This window comes from Mixophyes fleayi, chromosome 4 (genome assembly GCF_038048845.1).
Source record: "Mixophyes fleayi isolate aMixFle1 chromosome 4, aMixFle1.hap1, whole genome shotgun sequence".
Taxonomy (NCBI): Eukaryota; Metazoa; Chordata; class Amphibia; order Anura; family Limnodynastidae; genus Mixophyes; species Mixophyes fleayi.
Genome location: NC_134405.1, coordinates 167,952,489 through 167,972,319, shown reverse-complemented (window position 1 = coordinate 167,972,319; position 19,831 = coordinate 167,952,489). Strand labels below are relative to the sequence as shown.

The following is a 19,831-nucleotide window of genomic DNA, read 5'->3' as shown; positions in this document are numbered from 1 at the left end:
CCACTGGCCACAAATGATAAATGGACCCCTATCTATCATTTATAATGTACATTCGCAAATAGTTCCAGACGTAACTATCCTGGATAATAAGAACTCTAAGCTTCATTTTTAGATATCAAATGCTTTATCTGGAAATTATGGCTGACATTTAGAGTTGGACGCAATTTACACTTACGACGTGTAAATTGCATCCTGTACTTTACTTTGTATTTCATTGTGTAGCATATGTGCATGGTGTTTATTATAGGTAGGTGGTCTTTAGCCACATAATTTGACTCAAGACACCAACAGGCCACAGTAACTGTTACTACAAAAGTTTGGTCTGCCTCAGACACAACACATGTGGACAACTAGATTGCCTTTAGAGCTGTTAAGAAAAAGTATCTCTCCTGTTTGTCTGATGTGTCATCTGTGCAATTACTGCTGCTACCATGTGTAGGATTATTTCTGAAGATCACTGATTCAGCTGGTTGCTTGTTAAATAGTTACAAGCTTCCTTCATCTCTCAGCCTGTCAGCTTCTGCTGTGCAATCACCTACTACATCCATGCGGCTAATCCTCCAGAAGTTTCTGATTGTTGCTGCTGCCTTTATAAACCTCTTTCTGGCTTCATACCAATGCTGGTGATAGTTCCTGCTTGACCTAGTGTGCCTTGTATCCTAACCTGTACTGTTATCAGTGTTTGTTAAAAAGGATTCTGCTGTCTTCTCCACTCCTAACCCTTGCCTTGTTAAACAGATCTGTATGTATATATATATATATATATATATATATATATATATATATATACAGGGCTGCCAAGAGGAATTCAGGGCCCCAGTACAACAAATTCATGGGGGCCCCCCTTATAGTTGAGTAAGCAAAAAAATGTTGCGGTGCAAAATTTTTCATGGGTATGGTCACACAATTGGGGGCGTGGCAATGCGCTATTGGGGCGTGGCTAGCACAATAAAATCACTAGGTCCTGAATTTTCCAGAGCGTGACATTTGTCCAAGCACTCCTGACTTTCAGGACATCTAGCACCCTTGTGTAGTATAGGAAGAATGCAGTGTGTACAGAAAGAGTTCAGTCTTGGCCTAAGCCCACTGGGCTCACCAAACATTGGCATTGTCCCTACTAGAATCACAACATTTCACACACTATGCTGCTCTGTCCTACCTGTTCTTCTCACTTTTACCACATGTGGCTGCTGGTTTCTTTAGTTGCGGCTTGTCCGGATCCTGGAATATTGGAGGACCTATTTGGGAAAAAATGGCTACATTTAGAAAATTACAGTCAGCCCCACCATTAAATCAATAACATACATGATTAATAATTAGGCCTTCCTCCAGCCCCAACATTAAAATAGTATTCCCATTACCCCGCAAACAAAATAGCAGCCATTAATTAGCCATCTACCTCACACACACTACATTGCCAAAAGCTCCGTGCCATCACACACACATTACTGTGCCCCTTTATCATCACCACGCTATGCCCCCTTATGATCACACTGCGCCCTCCATGCTGCCTTTGCCCCTTTCTTTAACCCCCTGTGCCATGCTGCTTGTCCCTCTTTTTTTTAACCCCCTGTGCCATGCTGCTTGTCCCTCTTTTCTTTAACCCCCTGTGCCATGCTGCTTGTCCCTCTTTTTTTAACCCCCTGTGCCATGCTGCTTGTCCCTCTTTTCTTTAACCCCCTGTGCCATGCTGCTTGTCCCTCTTTTTTTTAACCCCCTCTGCCATGCTGCTTGTCCCTCTTTTCTTTAACCCCCTGTGCCATGCTGCTTGTCCCTCTTTTTTTAACCCCCTGTGCCATGCTGCTTGTCCCTCTTTTCTTTAACCCCCTGTGCCATGCTGCTTGTCCCTCTTTTTTTAACCCCCTCTGCCATGCTGCTTGTCCCTCTTTTCTTTAACCCCCTGTGCCATGCTGCTATTTTCCCTCCTTTCTTTAACCCCCTGTGCCATGCTGCTTGTCCCTCCTTTCTTTAACCCACTGTGCCATGCTGCTTGTCCCTCTTTTTTCTTTAACCCCCTGTGCCATGCTGCTTGTCCCTCTTTTCTTTAGCCCCCTGTGCCATGCTGCTTGTCCCTCTTTTTTTTAACCTCCTGTGCCATGCTGCTTGTCCCTCTTTTCTTTAACCCCCTGTGCCATGCTGCTATTGTCCCTCCTTTCTTTAACCCCCTGTGCCATGCTGCTATTGTCCCTCCTTTCTTTAACCCCCTGTGCCTCTCTGCATTTCTCCTTCCTTTCTTTAACCCGCTGTGTCATGCTTCTTGTCTTGTCCCTCTTTTCTTTAACCACTCTGTGCTATGCTGCTTGTCCCTCATTTTTTAACCCCTCTGTGTCATACTGCTATTGTCCCTCCTTTCTTTAACCCCTCTGTGGCATGCTGCTATTGTCCCTCCTTTCTTTAACCCCTCTGTGTTATGCTGCCCCCCCCTGTTTTTTTAACCCCCCCTTCTCCGTTTTCCTCCCTTCACTTACCTTTACTTCTCTCTTTTTTCTTGTCTTCTCTGCTGCTCTATGCTCCATTGCTCCAGACTGACTGAATGCTGGGCGTGACATGATGATGTCACACCCGGCATTCAGTCAGTCTGGAGCAATGGAGAACAGAGCAGCGCAGCATAGAGGAGGGACGCCGACGCCGCAATCATGTGAGTATGGTTTTGGGTTTTTTTTTACTACCCTGCTCCCCCCACCAACGACCGAGCCACCCCCCCCCCTCCCCCGCCGGAAAAAAAAGAAAAAGAGAAGAAAAGAAAAGAAAAAAAATTAGTTTTGAAAAAATAAAAAAAATGTTAAAAAAAATCTTGATAAATATCTTGAGAAGTGCTTCTCGTAGTTGAGGATTGCATAATATTTGCCCTTAACGAGAACACATTACATTTTATGTAAAGAGGTGCCACTATACCACTACAGTAGTGCCAGTGCCACTTCTGTTCACTACCATATTTCAGTTTGACATTAGTCTTCTATCGCTACTCTGATCTTGGGGAACTCTGTTCCATCCAGCTTTCTTCTTTCTTTCAGTCACCACTTCCCATCGTGACACTTCCCCTATGATATGTAGCCCTGCTTCACATACATCTTTCTATAAGTCACTACCTCCCACAAGATCAGCGCATATCACCTGAAATAATCTCTGCTGCTTTGAATATCCAAATGATCTGATTGGCAGCAGATTGTTTTAACCCTGCCTACTTCAGTCTGTTCTATCCACATCTAGGGACACAAAACTGCGATCAGGGGAGCTTTACCTTCTTCTACCACTCAATTATCTCTCTCAATCCTACATTCTTATCAGCGACCATTCAATTCTGTGTCATTGTGACTGAAATGGTGAGTGGAGTAGGAGCAGTAAAGGGAGAATACTTTCACTCCTGTCCTTACCACTATTGCTCTGTTAGCCACCAAGTTACAGTGATTGCAGGAAGGAGTACAGAAGGCTTGGGTCACCCTTTGCTCCTTGTTCAATCAATTACTAAAGAACAGCCCGCGACCTGAGCACTAGGGAGGCAGGAGAGGGCTAAAAGGCAAAGTGAAAATCTAGAATCTGCTGCAGTTGGTATTGTGCCACCTGAAAGATAGTTCTCACCTCTGCTCATGAGAAGAACAGTCCTGACTGAGGACAAGCATAATAATAATAATAATATAGTAGTAGTAATAATAATAATAATAATGAGCACAGTACCCCTGTAAAATACACATGAAAAACACATTGGGCCTGATTCATTAAGGAAAGTTAAGTAAAAAATTGAGTAAGTAGTTGTCTCGAACACCCCAGCCTGTCTCAGATACAGCAATCTGAACAGCTGGTCGTGATTGGTGTTACCTTAGTTACTTAACAATGAATACACCTTTTCTGCCACCACGAAGGATTTACTCTGGTGTCCTTACGTTCACCAACAACACTTATTAATGTTTCACACTTAAATCATATACACATGTAGCATGAACCTTCCTGAGCTTCGTAAGTTCACTGTCGGGTGCCGTCCCTGCTGTCTCCCCATGAAGCATGGACAGGCACCTGGTACTTCTGCCTGGGGGCATCCTGTTGCCAGTCAACAGACATGCTCATTGACGTGTTCCATTGCTAGGCAACGGGATGCTTCCCTTTGCAGCGGTCAGCGTGGCTGGCCGTCCCTCTGCTTCTTTCCTCCTATCCCAGGGCAGCAGCCTCTAATTAGACCTGGCTCTGGTGCCATTAGGGTGCCAGAGTATCAGGTCATCTGTTCTCCAGCTAATTGTGTTCCTGCATCTACATTTTGGTTCTAACCCGGCTTCCCTGACTTCTCTTCTGGATTGTGATTCCGTTCCTGTTGAGACCTCGGCTAGTTTGACTATTCTTCTGGATTCCGTTTCTGTCCTTCCGGTTTTGACCCTGGCCTGTCTGACTCTTCTGTGGTCATGGCCGGTGCTAGGGTTCACGGCGCCCTAGGCATTTTTAAAAAAGCGGCCGTGACAGGTATGGTCAGCGGTCGCCGCACAGTTTTAAAGTCATTTAGTATTCTGTTGTGCCCTCCAGACGCCCTCCAGAGCCCGGCGCCCTAGGCAAGTGCCTAACCTTGCCTAATGGGAGCGCCGGGCCTGTCTGTGGTTCTTCAGCTCGTACCGTCTGTTCCCGTTTGGCCTGAGACCCGGACCGTCCTGAGCATCCGCTATCACTACACTGGTAACTGTCCAGGAAGACTGTGACCTGCATCCTCTGTGCAGCGAAGACCAAACCTCCTTGCGGGGGTCCCTGGTGAATACCAGGGGTACATTAGATTCTGCACCTCCTAGTTCAGTGGCGCTAATACCTGTTAGTGGTTTCTTGCTTCGAGTCTGCTCCCCAGAGTCTGACAGTATACTTTGGCCATGTCAGACGGTAACGGTAAACCCTCTGCCCATGATCTCCTTCTCCACTTGGCTCATCGTGTGGAACAACAAGAGGCTAAATCAGAAGCAACTACTCCAGTGCATCCAAGGAGTGGTATCTCATTTGGATTCCCTTCAGGGAGCCCTGAACCCTCCACAACTTGTTTCTTCTGCTATACCTCCTGTTAGCACCAGTTCTCCCTCCTCCAGGAATTTGCACATACCCACTCCTGAGAAATATGATGACAATCATAAGGGTTGCTGAGGCTTTCTAAACCAATGCTCTATTCAGTTCGAACTTGCCCCAGAAAATTTAGTATAAATAAAGTCGCTTACATCATTCCCTTCTTATCGAACAGGCACTAGCCTGGGGTTCTCCTTTGTTTGAGCGCGATGATGCTTCTCTACGTAACTCTTCTATTTTCATTGAGAATTTTGCCAAGTATTTGACGAACCTGGTCGGGTGTCTTCAGCTGCCTCAAGTCTTCTTGCCCTCCGGCAGGGGTCACTTTCTGCAGGACAATATACTGTTCAATTTCGAACACTAGCTTCCGAATTAAAATGGAACAACGAGGCCATGGTGGCTACTTTCAGGCAAGGACTTTAAGACCAGATTAAGGATGCTTTAGCTTCTGGTGATCTCCCTCCAAACCAGGATGATCTAATCTCTCTTAGTATCAAAGTAGATATTCATCAGCAGGAATCCTCCTTGGAGAGGGACCAGAGCCGACATCTTTCCTCCCGCCTGACCACAAGAATTTAACTTATCTGCAAGAAGCACAATGCCTCAATCCCCGCCAGGCCTGCTGGTCACTTTTTTTTCCAGGATCCAGTTAATTCTTACTTACCGTCCTGGTTCCAAAAATTTCAGAGCGGGTGCCTTATCCAGATCCTTTGATAATTCGAATTCCCTAATGCATCTGGACTGTAAGCCCATCCTCAGTCCTGTTCGAGTTGTGCCCTTAGCCAACTCTTCTGTGAAATCTCCTCCTCCTGGACATACCTTTGTGAGCCCTCATCTCCGCTCCAAATTGTTAAGTTGGGCCCACGATTCCAAGTTTGCGGGTCACCCAGGCTTCAAGAAGATGGTGTCTTTCCTCTCCAGATATTATTGGTGGCCTTCTATTGGTTCGGCTGTCCGCAAGAATGTACAGGCCTGCAGTACTTGTGTCCCCAGGTTATGCCTTCCTCGTCTTCTCCTCCCTCTTCCGATTCCAGATTCCCCCTGGAGCAGTGTTACCATGGACTTTATTACAGATTTACCCCGAAGTCATGGCTACAACACTATTTGCGTTGTTGTAGATAGATTTTCCAAGATGGCTTATTTGACTCCCTGCAAAGGTTTACTTTCGGCTCCTGAACTTGCACAATTATTCCTGAGAAACATCTTCCGTCTCCACGGCTGCCCACATGAAATAATCTCTGATCGAGGTGTTCAATTTGTGATGAAATTTTGGGGACCTTTCTGTGAGAACATTAGAGTTAAGCTCAAGTTTTCCTCTGGGTATCACCCTCAAACGAATGGGCAGCCCAAACAGGTCAATCAGGATTTGAAGTGTTTTCTGCAATGTATTTCTTCTGAGCATCAATCTTCCTGGAGTGACCTTCTTTATTGGGGCGGAGTTTGCGCATAATAATTTAGTACACTCTTCTACAAAGTTTTCTCTAATCTTTACGGTCTATGGTCGGCATCCTACACCTCCCGCCATGCAAGAAGTTCCTGTCTCATCAGGTCCTGCTGCAGATTCTCTAACACGTGATCTTTCACACATCTGGTCCCTCACTCAAGCTAGACTTTTGGAGGCCTCTTCACGTTACAAGAACACTGCCGATCGTCATTGCAGGAATCTTCCTGTTCTAAAGGTTGCAGATCAGGTATGGCTATCCACTCGCAACCTTAGACTTCATGTACCATCCATGAAATTGGCTACACGCTTCATTGGTCCCTATCCCGTTTCTCAAGTTATTATTCCTGTCTCTTACAAACTTATCTTACCGCCTTCCCTTCCACATCTCCTTACTGAAGCCTTTGGTCCTCAACAAGTTCTTCAAGGAATCAGTCACTTCTCCCCTCATTCTCTTAGAGACGAATATGAAGTGGAGCGAATCCTGGAAGTTCACGCTTTACGTGGCAAGACCCAGTTTCTCGTACACTGTAAAGGCTTCGGTCCAGAGGAGAGATCTTGGGTTGATGAAGTTGATCTCCATGCTCCTCAACTCCTGGCTGAATTTCGGGATACGACCAATCCTTCTTTAGGGGAGAGAGGGGGAGGGGGTACTGTCAGGCACCATCTCTGCTGTCTCCCCATGAAGCAGAGACGGGTCTTGGTACTTTCGGCCGGGGGCTTATTTGTACACTGAAATTTAAAGTTGATATTTGTGTACTACATAAAAAAAAACAGTCAGCATTTAATGTATGTGCAAAATAGAAAACTAATTTGCACCCCTTGCATTGTAACATGGTTTTGTCCAGAAGACTACTTACTCAATTTTTTATTTAAATGTCTTTAATGAAACAGGCCTACTATTTTTAGAGTAATATATGTGGCAACTCAATATATATGTGAAATCTTATATATTTCAGAAAGAGAAGCTGAACTAGTTTTTATTTTAAAATATATTGACTGGACCAACCAGAGTGTTCATATACTCCCCATACTTTCAAACAGGAAATGTTTGCTATATAAATGGCTATGATTTTGCTGTAATATTGTATTTCAGTTGTCTGTCACGCACTCTTTATGCATGGCACCTGAAACAAACCTATTTTGTCTTAGATTGAGAACATCAGACGACTGGCAGAAGACACAAAGTTAAAAGCCTCAAGATTGAACAAAACATTAAGCAAAGCAATGAATCGTATAGAAGCAGACAAAAATCGCTCAAAAGAGCTTATAAAGAATGTTAAAGATTTTCTATTAGGTAGGTGTTATTATTTCTCTTTAAGATTATGCCATGCACATGAAGAACGTGTCAGATGTGTGATGTTCATGTACCAATTACAGAGTATGTAAGACACCAGAAATACTGGGACACATTAACCATTACGTTTCCAGTATAGTTGGCGAAAGCTATTGAAATGCATCATCTGTTTTACTCATGGATATGCAATATCTTTCCATGTATTTCATAATATACTTTATTTTATTTATAACAGTGCAAATTAATTGACAACCAGGAAAGTAACAGCGTAAGTATTGTGATCCTGGAGTATTGAGAAAGCTTAGAAGGCTATATGTAATACAGTGGATTTGAGATTACATTGATTGTAGCTGCCTTAAATTATCATCTGGAATTTTGCTCAGGAATGGGAAAAGCTCTCATCCCTCATCCTATTTCCCATTGCTAAAAGGAATACTTTGAGAATGATTCATTTCTATTTAAAGAAATGTGTTCTTTTGTCAAAACGCACAGGAAATTGTAGCAATTAGTCTAATTGTGACCTTTCTGCTTCATCCATACCAAAAAAATAGATTGGCAAATGTACATTATTTAAAACAGTGAGTCCGGCAACTTCTAATTTTGAAAACCTTTAATATTAATTGGAATATAAATATAATATGTACATAATTATAATGTGTTAATACACAATCTTGCATAAAGTAGATTACATCATACCTTTAATTTCAAAGCTGTCTACAGGAAATGTCTGGAAAAAAAGGGGAGGTAAACCAATCCGCTCAAAGGTAAAGACAAACCTCAATTAGATGTGATTAAATACAACAAATAATATGAAGGGGTGCTCTCGTAACTAGACGAATCTAGACATCAAAAAGATACAGTTGATAATAGATATCAGCTGAATAGAGTAGTGTGCAAGGCACTCCTGTCTTTGGAAGTTATCAATTGTAAAATCAATTTTATTGGTAATTATTTAAAAAAATTAAGCTAAATACCCAAATGTCATATAAGTTGGCGAATATAAAATATAGAAGTGAAAAGATTGAAATAAAGTGTGAAGATATTTAAAAATGACCCATAGGGAGAAACGGTTATCCTTATTTAGTATTGAATTCGTATTAAAGTTTAATACGTGAGAATTATTGTATTCTCTAATCACATTCTTTATTTATGTAGGGACCCCTGATGATTCACGTCTTGTGTCTAATCACAGTGGTGGTTCATAACAAATATAGCTACCCTTATAGCTATCAAAGGGTTATTATTAGCCCCATATAATAATAATAACCATAATATAATAATAACCCTTTGATAGCTATAAGGGTAGCTATATTTGTTATGAACCACCACTGTGATTAGACACAAGACGTGAATCATCAAGGGTCCCTACATAAATAAAGAATGTGATTAGAGAATACAATAATTCTCACGTATTAAACTTTAATACGAATTCAATACTAAACAAGGATAACCGTTTCTCCCTATGGGTCATTTTTAAATTTCTTCACACTTTATTTCAATCTTTTCACTTCTATATTTTATATTCGCCAACTTATATGACATTTGGGTATTTAGCTTAATTTTTTTAAATAATTACCAATAAAATTGATTTTACAAGTGATAACTTCCAAAGACAGGAGTGCCTTGCACACTACTCTATTCAGCTGATATCTATTATCAACTGTATCTTTTTGATGTACAGGAAATGTCTGACAGCTGCTTTGCAATGGATATTTGCTGGACAGTTTATAACTGTCCAGCAATGGCACCAAAGTAGATGCCACTAAACGCATTCTTTAGGCGATATTAGATTAAGGTGAAGTTGTTGCCATAACTTGCTTTTAACCAGTAGTAGTACCAGTAAAAGAAAGCAATCTAGCCATTTGCTGCATAAATTATCTATTATTATTAATAATATTATTAATATATTTATTTGTTAACATTATTTTTGCATAGTAGATCATCCTTTTTGCTAATGTTATGTGAAGAGGAATGAGGCATATCCAATGTTATTTTTAATATTCAGATGAAAAATATTGACAGTCACTTACAATTTTTTTTGTTTTATGTTTGATACAATAGGTGTTCCAACCCTAGTGCAATTCATTTTATCTCCCCGTTCTCATGTTCTTAAGAAAATTAATAATGCACATGTGCTTGGATGCACATGTTTTAAAGACCAAATTCTGGAGACGACATGTCCTTTTAAAAAAGAATGTTTTGTATTAGTTCTGTACAAAAATAATCATCAGTTATATTACCAAATATGCAGATAATGTACTAAGAATTTTTGCTATTAATTGTTTTTTTACTTGTAGATAGCATACTTGTGTACCAATGCAGAGTGGGTGGAGGCATCCCTAAAAAACCACAGGAAGTCGGTAAGTTATCTAATGCAAAATCTTATTTTGCTGATGAAGAGGCTAAATTAGAGATGGTCACTGACCCCCGTGTTTTGGTTTTGGTTTTGGATCTGGATTACTGTCGTGTTTTGGTTGTGGTTATGGATTTGCCAAACTGCCATTGCGTGCTTTGGTTTAGGTTTAGGTTTTGATTTTGTTTGTTTTTGTTTTGCAATTTTGTTTAAAAATCAATGTTTTTGAGCATAAAATAACCAAATGTAGTGCTCCACCTGTTTCTTGGATAAGTAATGTAATTGTACAACTATTTAATTATGAAAAAAACAGTTTAATTCCTGGTAGGCCGTCATTAATTCTACACACAAACCAGATTGTCTTCCTCTCCATCTATGCATATTGACAATGCAGCCATCGTCTTTGGATGTATATTACACCCTACACTTATAGTTAAATATGTAGTTTGGTTTCTGTCTCTCTAGGCCCCCCTCCACTTGTAGAAAATAGTAAAAAATTCAGCCGTTATAGACTGTACAATATAAATTGAAATGGACAAAGGCAGTTTGGTTTCTGTCTCTATAGGCCCCCCTCCACTTGTAGAAAATGGTAAAAAATTCAGCCGTTATAGACTGTACAATATAAATTGAAATGGACAATAGCAGTTTGGTTTCTGTCTCTATAGGCCCCCCTCCACTTGTAGAAAATACAAAAAAATTCAGCCGTTATAGACTGTACAATATTAATTGAAATGGACAAAGCCAGTTTGGGCTCAGTGTGTGTATGACACCCTACCCATAACGAAAAACTGCCAAAACAGCAGCCTTTTAAAATGGTACGTGATATAGAAATGCCCCAAGTCTCTTTCCTCTTTGGGGGTAGATTGAACCCTACACTTAAATAGAAAGTTTTAAAAACATGTTATCGTCATCATCTTGAGCTTCATCCTCACCCTCATCAGTGTGTACGTCATCATCACCGACTATCAATTCATCGCCGCTTGAACAGTCATTGTTTGGATGTCTTGGATGGTGAAGGCCTTTCTCGTGGAAGATGTAGTTCATTTTTATAAACATAATTTTCTCCACATTTTTGGGAAGTAACTTTCTACGGCGATCACTGACTAAGTTCCCTGCTGTGCTGAACACTCGTTCAGAGTACACACTGGAGGGAGGGCAACTTAGGTATTGCAAAGCAAGTTTGTACATTAGTTTCCAAATGGCCTGCCTTTCTTCCCAGTAAGGAAAGGGACTGTCTGACATTTCCATATCAATTACCTCTTGAAAATAATTCTCCACCATCCTTTGCATGTTAATACTCGTATTGGATGGAGTTATGGGCAAGGTCACACATTTTTTTGTAAAATCCTTCAAACCAGCCCAGATGTTAAACTGTTCTGGTCTGTCCCCTGCGTCTTCCCTGCTTCTTTTTGGGAAATTTAATTTTTTACGAGCAGCAGCTGCTTGAGAAACTGAAGGAGGACATGTCGTCAAGCCAAGGCCCAGTTCAGCGGCCAACTTGCTGAACAATAGCTCCTTGCAAAAGTTCACATCTCGCTCATTTTCAAGCAAAGACTCAATGTAGGTCTTAAACCTTGGATCAAGCACAGTGGCCAAAACGTACTGATCCGAGTTCAGGATCTTAATAACTCAAGGATCATTGTGAAGCAAATTAAGTACTTGATCGACAAGGCCAACATACTTTGCGGAATTGCTTGCTTTCATCTCCTCCTTCAGTTTCTCAAGCTGCTTTCCAATAGTCTAATTACAGGAATGACTTGGCTCAAGCTAGCAGAGTCTGCACTCACTTCATACGTCACAACTTCAAATGGTTTCAGCACCTTGCACAGCACTGAAAGGATTCCCCACTGTGCAAGAGTGAAATACATCCCCCTTCCTTTCCCAATGTCATGGCTTGTGCAATACGCTTGGATGGCTTTGCGCTGATCCTCCATCCTCTGCAGCATGTACAGGGTGGAATTCCACCTAGTTACCACTTCTTGCTTAATTTGGTGGCAGGGCAAGTTAACACTAACAGAATGCTCACAATTAGACATACCACTGTTGGATGGACTCTCCACAGGGATTGTTGTCATTTCTGATTCAGAGCATACATTATCCTCTAATGCCTTACTGTTTTCTTGCAGCTCAGCTTTGATGCATAACAGTAGTTGTGCACCACTTTCAGACTCCAAATTACTTGGTCTTGCTTGGTCACGAGTGACCGTACAAGAAGAAGGCTCGGTAACATTTTTGGATCTGCCACTAATAGAGAAAGGTGAAGGCCTCATTCTTTCTTTGCCACTGTGTGTGTAGAATGGCATGTTGGCAAAAAAATTTTTATCAGCACTTAACTTTTCCTCAGTTACACTTCTTTTTCGCTTCAACACTGTAAATTTTTTTTGGGTGTGTGTTTTTTTCCCAGATTTAAAAAGACTATGTACTTTTACATCGCCTTTCCCAGATGACATACTGGGAACACTACCATCAGGACTGGTGACAGATCCTGGTTGCTAATTCTGCTCATATGTGGAATGCTTTGAATCCATTTTAATGAAACCAAAGCACTTGTAGTGCCAAAAATTGTCTTATATAGATACTGCTGACAAATATGACTTTTGTTGACAGCCAGAAAAATTACTGTAAAACACTGGGGAATATGGGACACCCCAAAAGCACTTGGAGTGCCAAAAATTAAAAAAAAAAACAACTTTTCCTCTCTTACTGCTCTAACAATTGCTAATACAATTGGTATTAATATTAGAATTGTATAGAATAGAATAGAATAGAAACAATAATGTGTACAATTATTGCTCTGTCCCTGCGCTAATATAGCCTGTGACCTAACCCTGCTCTCTCCCTCTGTCAAATGGCGATGGATTGCTGTGGAGGCGGGAATTTATGCTTTTCAAATCTCGCAAGAACAGAGCTCAGAAATACGTATATGTGACGATGACGTTTTGCCTCGATTTCGATTCCGAATCGGCTCGGTACTCGCATAGGCGAAATTCGAGTGGATTCGGATCTCGGGGAACCGAGCCCGCCCATCTCTAGGCTAAATATGCTTTGCCTATTTTAGGCTTTTCACCAATAAATGTATTTCATACAATTAACATACACATTTTTATATATAAGACTACTCCTAAATTTGAATCGTAAATTGTTAAATACAAATATTTAATATGTGAAATAAGTCATAACCTCCTATTATTTATATATAAACCTATCATGTAGGTCGTAGTTTCCATGAATCAAATGTAGCCACTTTCAGTAGTGCTAGAAAGTTTGTGAACCCTTTGGAATTTTCAGAATTTCTGCATAAATGTGACCTTTAAATGTGTTCAGGTCTTCATCTAAGTCATAAAAATAGAAAAAGACAACTCAATAAATCATATAACACACAAAATGATATTTTTTTATTCATATATTGAATCAAAACGATCCAACATTATCCAAACACAGAGTTTTGTACAGTACTTGCATTTCAAATCACTTTATCAATTCACCAACTAGAACAGTGAAAAACTGTCAAAGAGACCTACACATAAACACGGGTGGTACCATTATGATAATAAATTAACAACATTTATTGTAGTAAACTTGCACTGAAATGAAGGTTAGTTAGTAGAGTTTCCCAGCTTAATATAATGGATTTTACCTGGTCTGTCTTGCCACAGCATTGTTTTTTATTTATTTATCTTTGCTAAATTACTGGCAAAGTGCCTCTAATAACTAGGGATGTGCACCGGCCACTTTTCGGGTTTTGGGTTCTGATTTCCTTAAGATTTTGGGTTCTAATGGGTATTGCCAAAACACCCCCCCTCAAGGTTTTGGGTTTTGGGTTTTGGGTTCTGATTTTTTTTTTAAAAAGCATAAAAACTACTAAAATCCTGTTTTTTTGTTTGTTTTCACTCCTACGCTATTATTAACCTCAATAACATTCATTTTCACTCATTTCCAGTCTATTCTGAACACCTCACACCTCACAATATTGTTTTTAGGCGAAAAGGTTGCACCGAGGTAGCTGGATGACTAAGCTAAGCGACACAAGTGGGCGGCACAAACACGTGGCACATCTAGGAGTGGCACTGCAGTGGCAGACAGGATGGCAGTTTGAAAAACTAGGCCCCAAAGAGCACATAATGCCAAAAAAAGAGGTGCAAGATGGAATTGTCCTTGGGCCCTCCCACCCACCCTTATGTTCGTGAAATAGGACATGCGCACTTTAACAAACCAATCATTTCAGCGACAGGGCCTACAAAACTACTGTGGCTGAAATGATTGGTTTGCTTGAGCCCCCACACAAAAAAAGCAATTCATCTCTCACTGTACACACACAGTACAGTACCACTGGACTGGAGTTATATAGCAATACCACTGGACTTATACTGCAGGATCAGTGAACTTAGTTATATAGCAGTACCATTGGACTTATACTGCAGGATCAGTGAACTTATATAGCAGTACCACTGGACTGGACACAGGACAGCACCACTGGAATTATGGCAGCACCACCACTGGACTGAGCAGGACAGAGCACAGGACAGCACCACTGGACTGAGCAGGACAGAGCACAGGACACCACCACTGGACTGAGCAGGAGAGAGCACAGGACAGCACCACTGGACTGAGCAGGACAGAGCACAGGACACCACCACTTGACTGAGCAGGACAGAGTACAGGACAGCACCACTGAACTGAGCAGGACAGCACCACTGGACTGAGCAGGACAGAGCACAGGACACAGAACCACTGGAATGAGCAGAACAGAGGACACCACTAACACACCCTCCCTCTTCCCTGATCAATGCCCGAAGATGGCAGCGGCAAGCGGGACTAATATGAATCCGGATCTCGCAAGATCCGACGGCGGGATTATGACGTTTTGCCTCGTTTCGAGTTTTGCGATCAGCGGGAATACCTGAACAGTGCTCGGATTAGGCTCGGATCGGCACTGTTCGGGGGTATTCTGATTTCTAAAATCCGAGCCCGCTCATCCCTACTAATAACATGATAAAAAGGTCATGGTTATTGTAATATGTTTCATTATCAAACAAATAGCTAAATCATGGCTCAAGCATGAATTCCAATGCATTGACATAATGTTTATCTCTTTGCAGATGCAACTACATACCCAGAAGAAATTGAAAAAATAGCTAATGAAATTCTTGCCATTAAACTGCCAGCCGCCCCTTATGATTTAATTAACATGCTGAACAAGATTAAAAAGTTTTGTGATGATTTCGATCAAAACAAGAAAAATTTGCAAAATCAACTGGAGCAAGTAAAAAAACTCACCCAGCAAGCAAAAGACGCCAAGTAAGAAAATGATCAAAATAACACTTTACTGTATCTTTTGAGGGTGGAAATAATAGACATAAGCACATGCCTACTGGCCAATCTCTCTAAATAAACTGACATCATTGTAGCCTGCTGGAATGTTCCTGAGCTGTTTCAAGTGTCGTTTTCAACTGGTCAGTGTTATCAGCCCTTTGTGGATTACACCTTCAGTTAAATCATTTCGGCCACTTCACAGTCTGTGTTGTCACTATCATTATAAGGTACTCCACCCGTCTCTTGGACAAAACCATGCTACAATGCAAGGGGTGCAAATTAGTTTTCTATTTTGCACACAAGTTAAATACTGACTGTTTTTTCATGAAGCACACAAATACTTGATAGCTTATTTGTACACTGAAATTGAAAGTTGATATTTGTGTACTACAGAAAAAAAGCAGGCAGGGCCTGAGTCATTAGGGAGAGCAAAGCCTAAAAATGGAGTAACTTTGCACCTGGGCAAAACCATGTTGCATTAGAGGGGAATGTAAATTTAAAAATGTAGGGACAGATTTATAGCTGGGTTAGGACATGTCCTAGATCAACTTTAAATTTTTCCAGAATGCAGCAGTGACCGCCAGTTGCCCCCATGAACACACTCCTACACACTGAACACAGCCCATTACTCCTTGCTCTTATTTATTGGAGCAACTGAGAAGTGATGGACAGCAGTTGAGGCATCTAGAGGGTAGAGATCCCATATACCTGGCAATTGGGAATTCAAGGGGTACCTTGTGAGATGCAATGACATTTTTCTGGCAATCAGGGAAAATTTAGGACATATCCACATGGCTCCCACACCATGCAGCAGAACACTGATGTGACAATTGAATAACATGTGTTGAAAATACTTACGATAAATGCTTTAATGTTCAATATATGTTACATTTCTTCATTTGCCTGATTTTATAAGAAAATGTCTAATTATATGCATGTTCCCATTTTATTTTAGAAAGGCGGTTGAAAACCTTCCTAATGGAGATGACATACGAAATAATTTAAAACAAGCTGAAACTTCTCAGAAGAAAACCAATAATTTACTAAAGAATATAAATAACAATATTCAGAATATTAGGAACAAACTTTCACAGGTACAGATATTTCAGTTCATTTTATATTTTAGGTTCTAAAAATGTTGGCCATAAAATTTGACATTGCATAACAAAGAATTGTGTATTGATATTGACGATTCAGTTTATGATAGATTATGGACTACCCATACAGTAAGTATCCACCATGAGTTACCTGAATCTGACAACCATTATTGAATCCGATAACCAACCTGAGAACCATTGCCATAGCCTGCTCATTTTCCCATCAGTGACACAGACATTTCCTCTTTGTGTATGATAGGATACAGTAGAGGTGTACTCATAAAAGAGCCATTAGAAGCTTTGCTTGAAACAGTCTTACCTACAAACATGTTTCAGTATTCAATAGTCATACAAACAGGAGAAAATTTTACAGTGAACCTGCACCTGTAACAGGTCCTTATACTCACATAAACTTTTAGCAATATTTTACATAAGGGTATATTTTATATCTGGCTGTTTTTCTGTTCTAATTTGTTACAAATGCTTTTCTAAATATATCGCGCTAAAAGTTATTGTCGGGTAGATTATGCGATTTTGAGTTTTCTGACAATACACAGGTATTTTTACTATTACATCCTCATATATAATTTACATTTTTTATTTTTATTGGTTTCTTATGTTGACTTTTTGGCGCTGTTACATATTGTATAGACTTCACAAAAGGGGTACTTACCGTGTCCTGAATTGCGCACTCTAACCAAGTCCAGGAACCTCCAAACATAGGTACTGAGTATAAAAAAAAGAAAAAAATATGAGTTGGGTAATCCTTTTAAAGAATGCCTGTTTCTGTATTCTTTCCTTATTAATTAATAATTACCTCCGCGCTGCGGAATTAGTGGCGCTATATAAATAAATGGTGATGATGTTGAGCCATTTTTAAGCTCATGTGGACAGGACCACATTTACCTTCCGTTTCATTGTGTTTAGTTTCTTAGGAATCCAATTTAATTTATGCAAATCTCTGCATAAAATATTTTATTATTAGAAATAAAAGAGGATAATAGGAGTATTGGGATGGTGGGGGAATGGAGAGCGTAGTTAGGTGAGGATACAATTATCAGACATGTATACCTTTATGGAGAGGTACCTCACCATCTCTTTGGAGCTACCATTAAGAATGAAATTACGGATACAGGTGGTGCCCTTTGTAACATTTTCAGTTTCCAACACAGATAAAGTCTGGGCAGTGAAAAAAATAAGCAAAAATTAAGAAACCGATGTGTTTCCATCTACTTTCTGTATTACTTTTTATGCTGCCCAGAAGATGCTGGGTGCTACAAGCTACAAGTCTGGTAATCAGAGTGTAGGGTTGGTGGCCCACTAAATGTTGCATTGCTTCTTCAATCACCCAGTGCAATCATTTACACTGACCACCGTATTGCAATGATAGAAAATTTTACTAGGTTTGTCAGAGTAATTGTCGCAATGCTGGCCCACCAAGAGAAGAACTTCTAAGGTTGAAGTGGAATGACAAAAGAAGAAAGCCAAGGTCACTTGATATATTCTAGAGATTTGGGGTTTTGAAAATATAACAGTCTTTACAGTCATAGAAACATAGAAACAAATTCTATATTTCTGACTGTAAAGAACACAGAACTTGTGCGTAATTATAACCACATTCAAATCCAAGCATATCTCAAGATATGTTTCCATTTGAATCTGGGTGTAAATAATCCTAAACAGTATTTGCAGTACATAGACACACAGAACAGACTGCAATATACACACAAGAAGGGCACTTCAGAACACATAAATAACAACTGTTAGCAGTATAATCATTTATATAAATATTTTTACATTAATTACATAAATATGGATGCTGTCATTTGACACTTTTACCATTTATGCCTGGCTCTTTGGTATTTCTGTCTTGCATTTCCTTTTGTAAAATCCAATAAAAAATGATTATTAACAAAAAACAAAAAAAAGGATGCTGTCAATGCGCACTGTACAGACAGGGCCTGATTCATGTTTTGACGTAAGTCCCTTTGTGTGCTATACCTTGCATGAAATAGTTCTGCGAATGCTCAGAAATGGACCTAAGGCCTATGAATGCAATTGCATGCACTGCATGTATGAACGCAATTTACACTTATGACAAACTGATAAGACTGGCTTGACAAGGCATGGCAGGCCAGGACATCCAGTGATTCAGACCAGATCTGTCCAATTGAGGACTGCTGGCCACATTAGGCCCTGAATTTTTTTTTAGCTATGTCACCTTTCCTGAAAACCTCAACAGCTTATAGTATGAGTTCATTTTAAAACAGTATTTGGACCAAAAGTATGTCATAATAAGATAAATGCAGCCCTGTTAATGTACATACTTGACAGTGCAGACACAAAGATTTGTCTGAGAGAAAGGGCTATATAGGGGAGATAATGAAGCAATATGAGTAAGTTAGACTAAGATAAGAACAGATAATATCAATAAGCATTGTGCTCAGGAAGGAATGAGAAGACAGTTCATAAAGACAGAGAGGTATATTTACTAAACTGTGGGTTTGAAAAAGTAAAGATGTTGCCTATAACAAACAATCAGATTCTAGCCGTCATTTTGTAGAATGTGCTAAATAAATGATTTTGATTATTTGCTTTAGGGAACATCTCCATTTTTTGAAACCCGCAGTTTAGTAAATATTCCCCAAAGAAGCCATAACAAACTACTAACTAAAGCACATGTCTACAGACAACAGTCTTATACCATTTCCTTTGCACATGAAGGAAACTTATTTCAGGAAGTTTATTTAAAATGTCACTTTTACAAACCACATCCTACAGTCAGTATGGAATTACTTATCTGTGCATATCGATTAAGAATAGATGAAGGAAAATATACAACTGATATAGAAACAGCTGTAGCAATCACATTGGTAGCAAACTGACCTGCTAGACCCTATATCTAAAACAGAGTGCAAAGATTACAATGTTATATTAGTAAGTAAAAAATATTAGCCTGTATACTGCTATAGGGTTTTTGATAACAACGTCTTATAATTATACCACTTTATAACACACCAGAGGTACTAATACATGTGTACACTGTTAGTTCTGACCTCATCACTTCAGTGTTCATAATTATAGTATTACAACATGTAACAGTTTATATAATGTAAGGAATAGCACACTCCTTACTGTAAATTACTAGAAGTCACCTCAGAGATATGTGCTACCTTATAAAGGTGACTTCTAATACCAGGATAATTTATAGTAGGCAGCACATTATCCCAGATGTAAACATTCAATATTGGAACAGAAATTAATTTCTTTAACCCTGAACTGTTTGTCAAATGTAAGTGTGTTTT

The 19,831-nt window shown here is 39.9% G+C and overlaps 1 protein-coding gene across 1 annotated transcript in view; it reads left to right on the top strand.

Annotated features, from left to right (window-relative positions):
• Positions 1-19,831, top strand: part of LAMB4 (laminin subunit beta 4) — a 109,827-nt gene that overhangs the window by 74,663 nt on the left and 15,333 nt on the right. The window contains exons 28-31 of the mRNA XM_075205964.1: positions 7,619-7,763; positions 10,061-10,123; positions 15,216-15,414; positions 16,385-16,523. Of these exons, the coding sequence (XP_075062065.1) occupies positions 7,619-7,763; positions 10,061-10,123; positions 15,216-15,414; positions 16,385-16,523 (546 nt within the window). The remainder of the gene's footprint in view (positions 1-7,618; positions 7,764-10,060; positions 10,124-15,215; positions 15,415-16,384; positions 16,524-19,831) is intronic.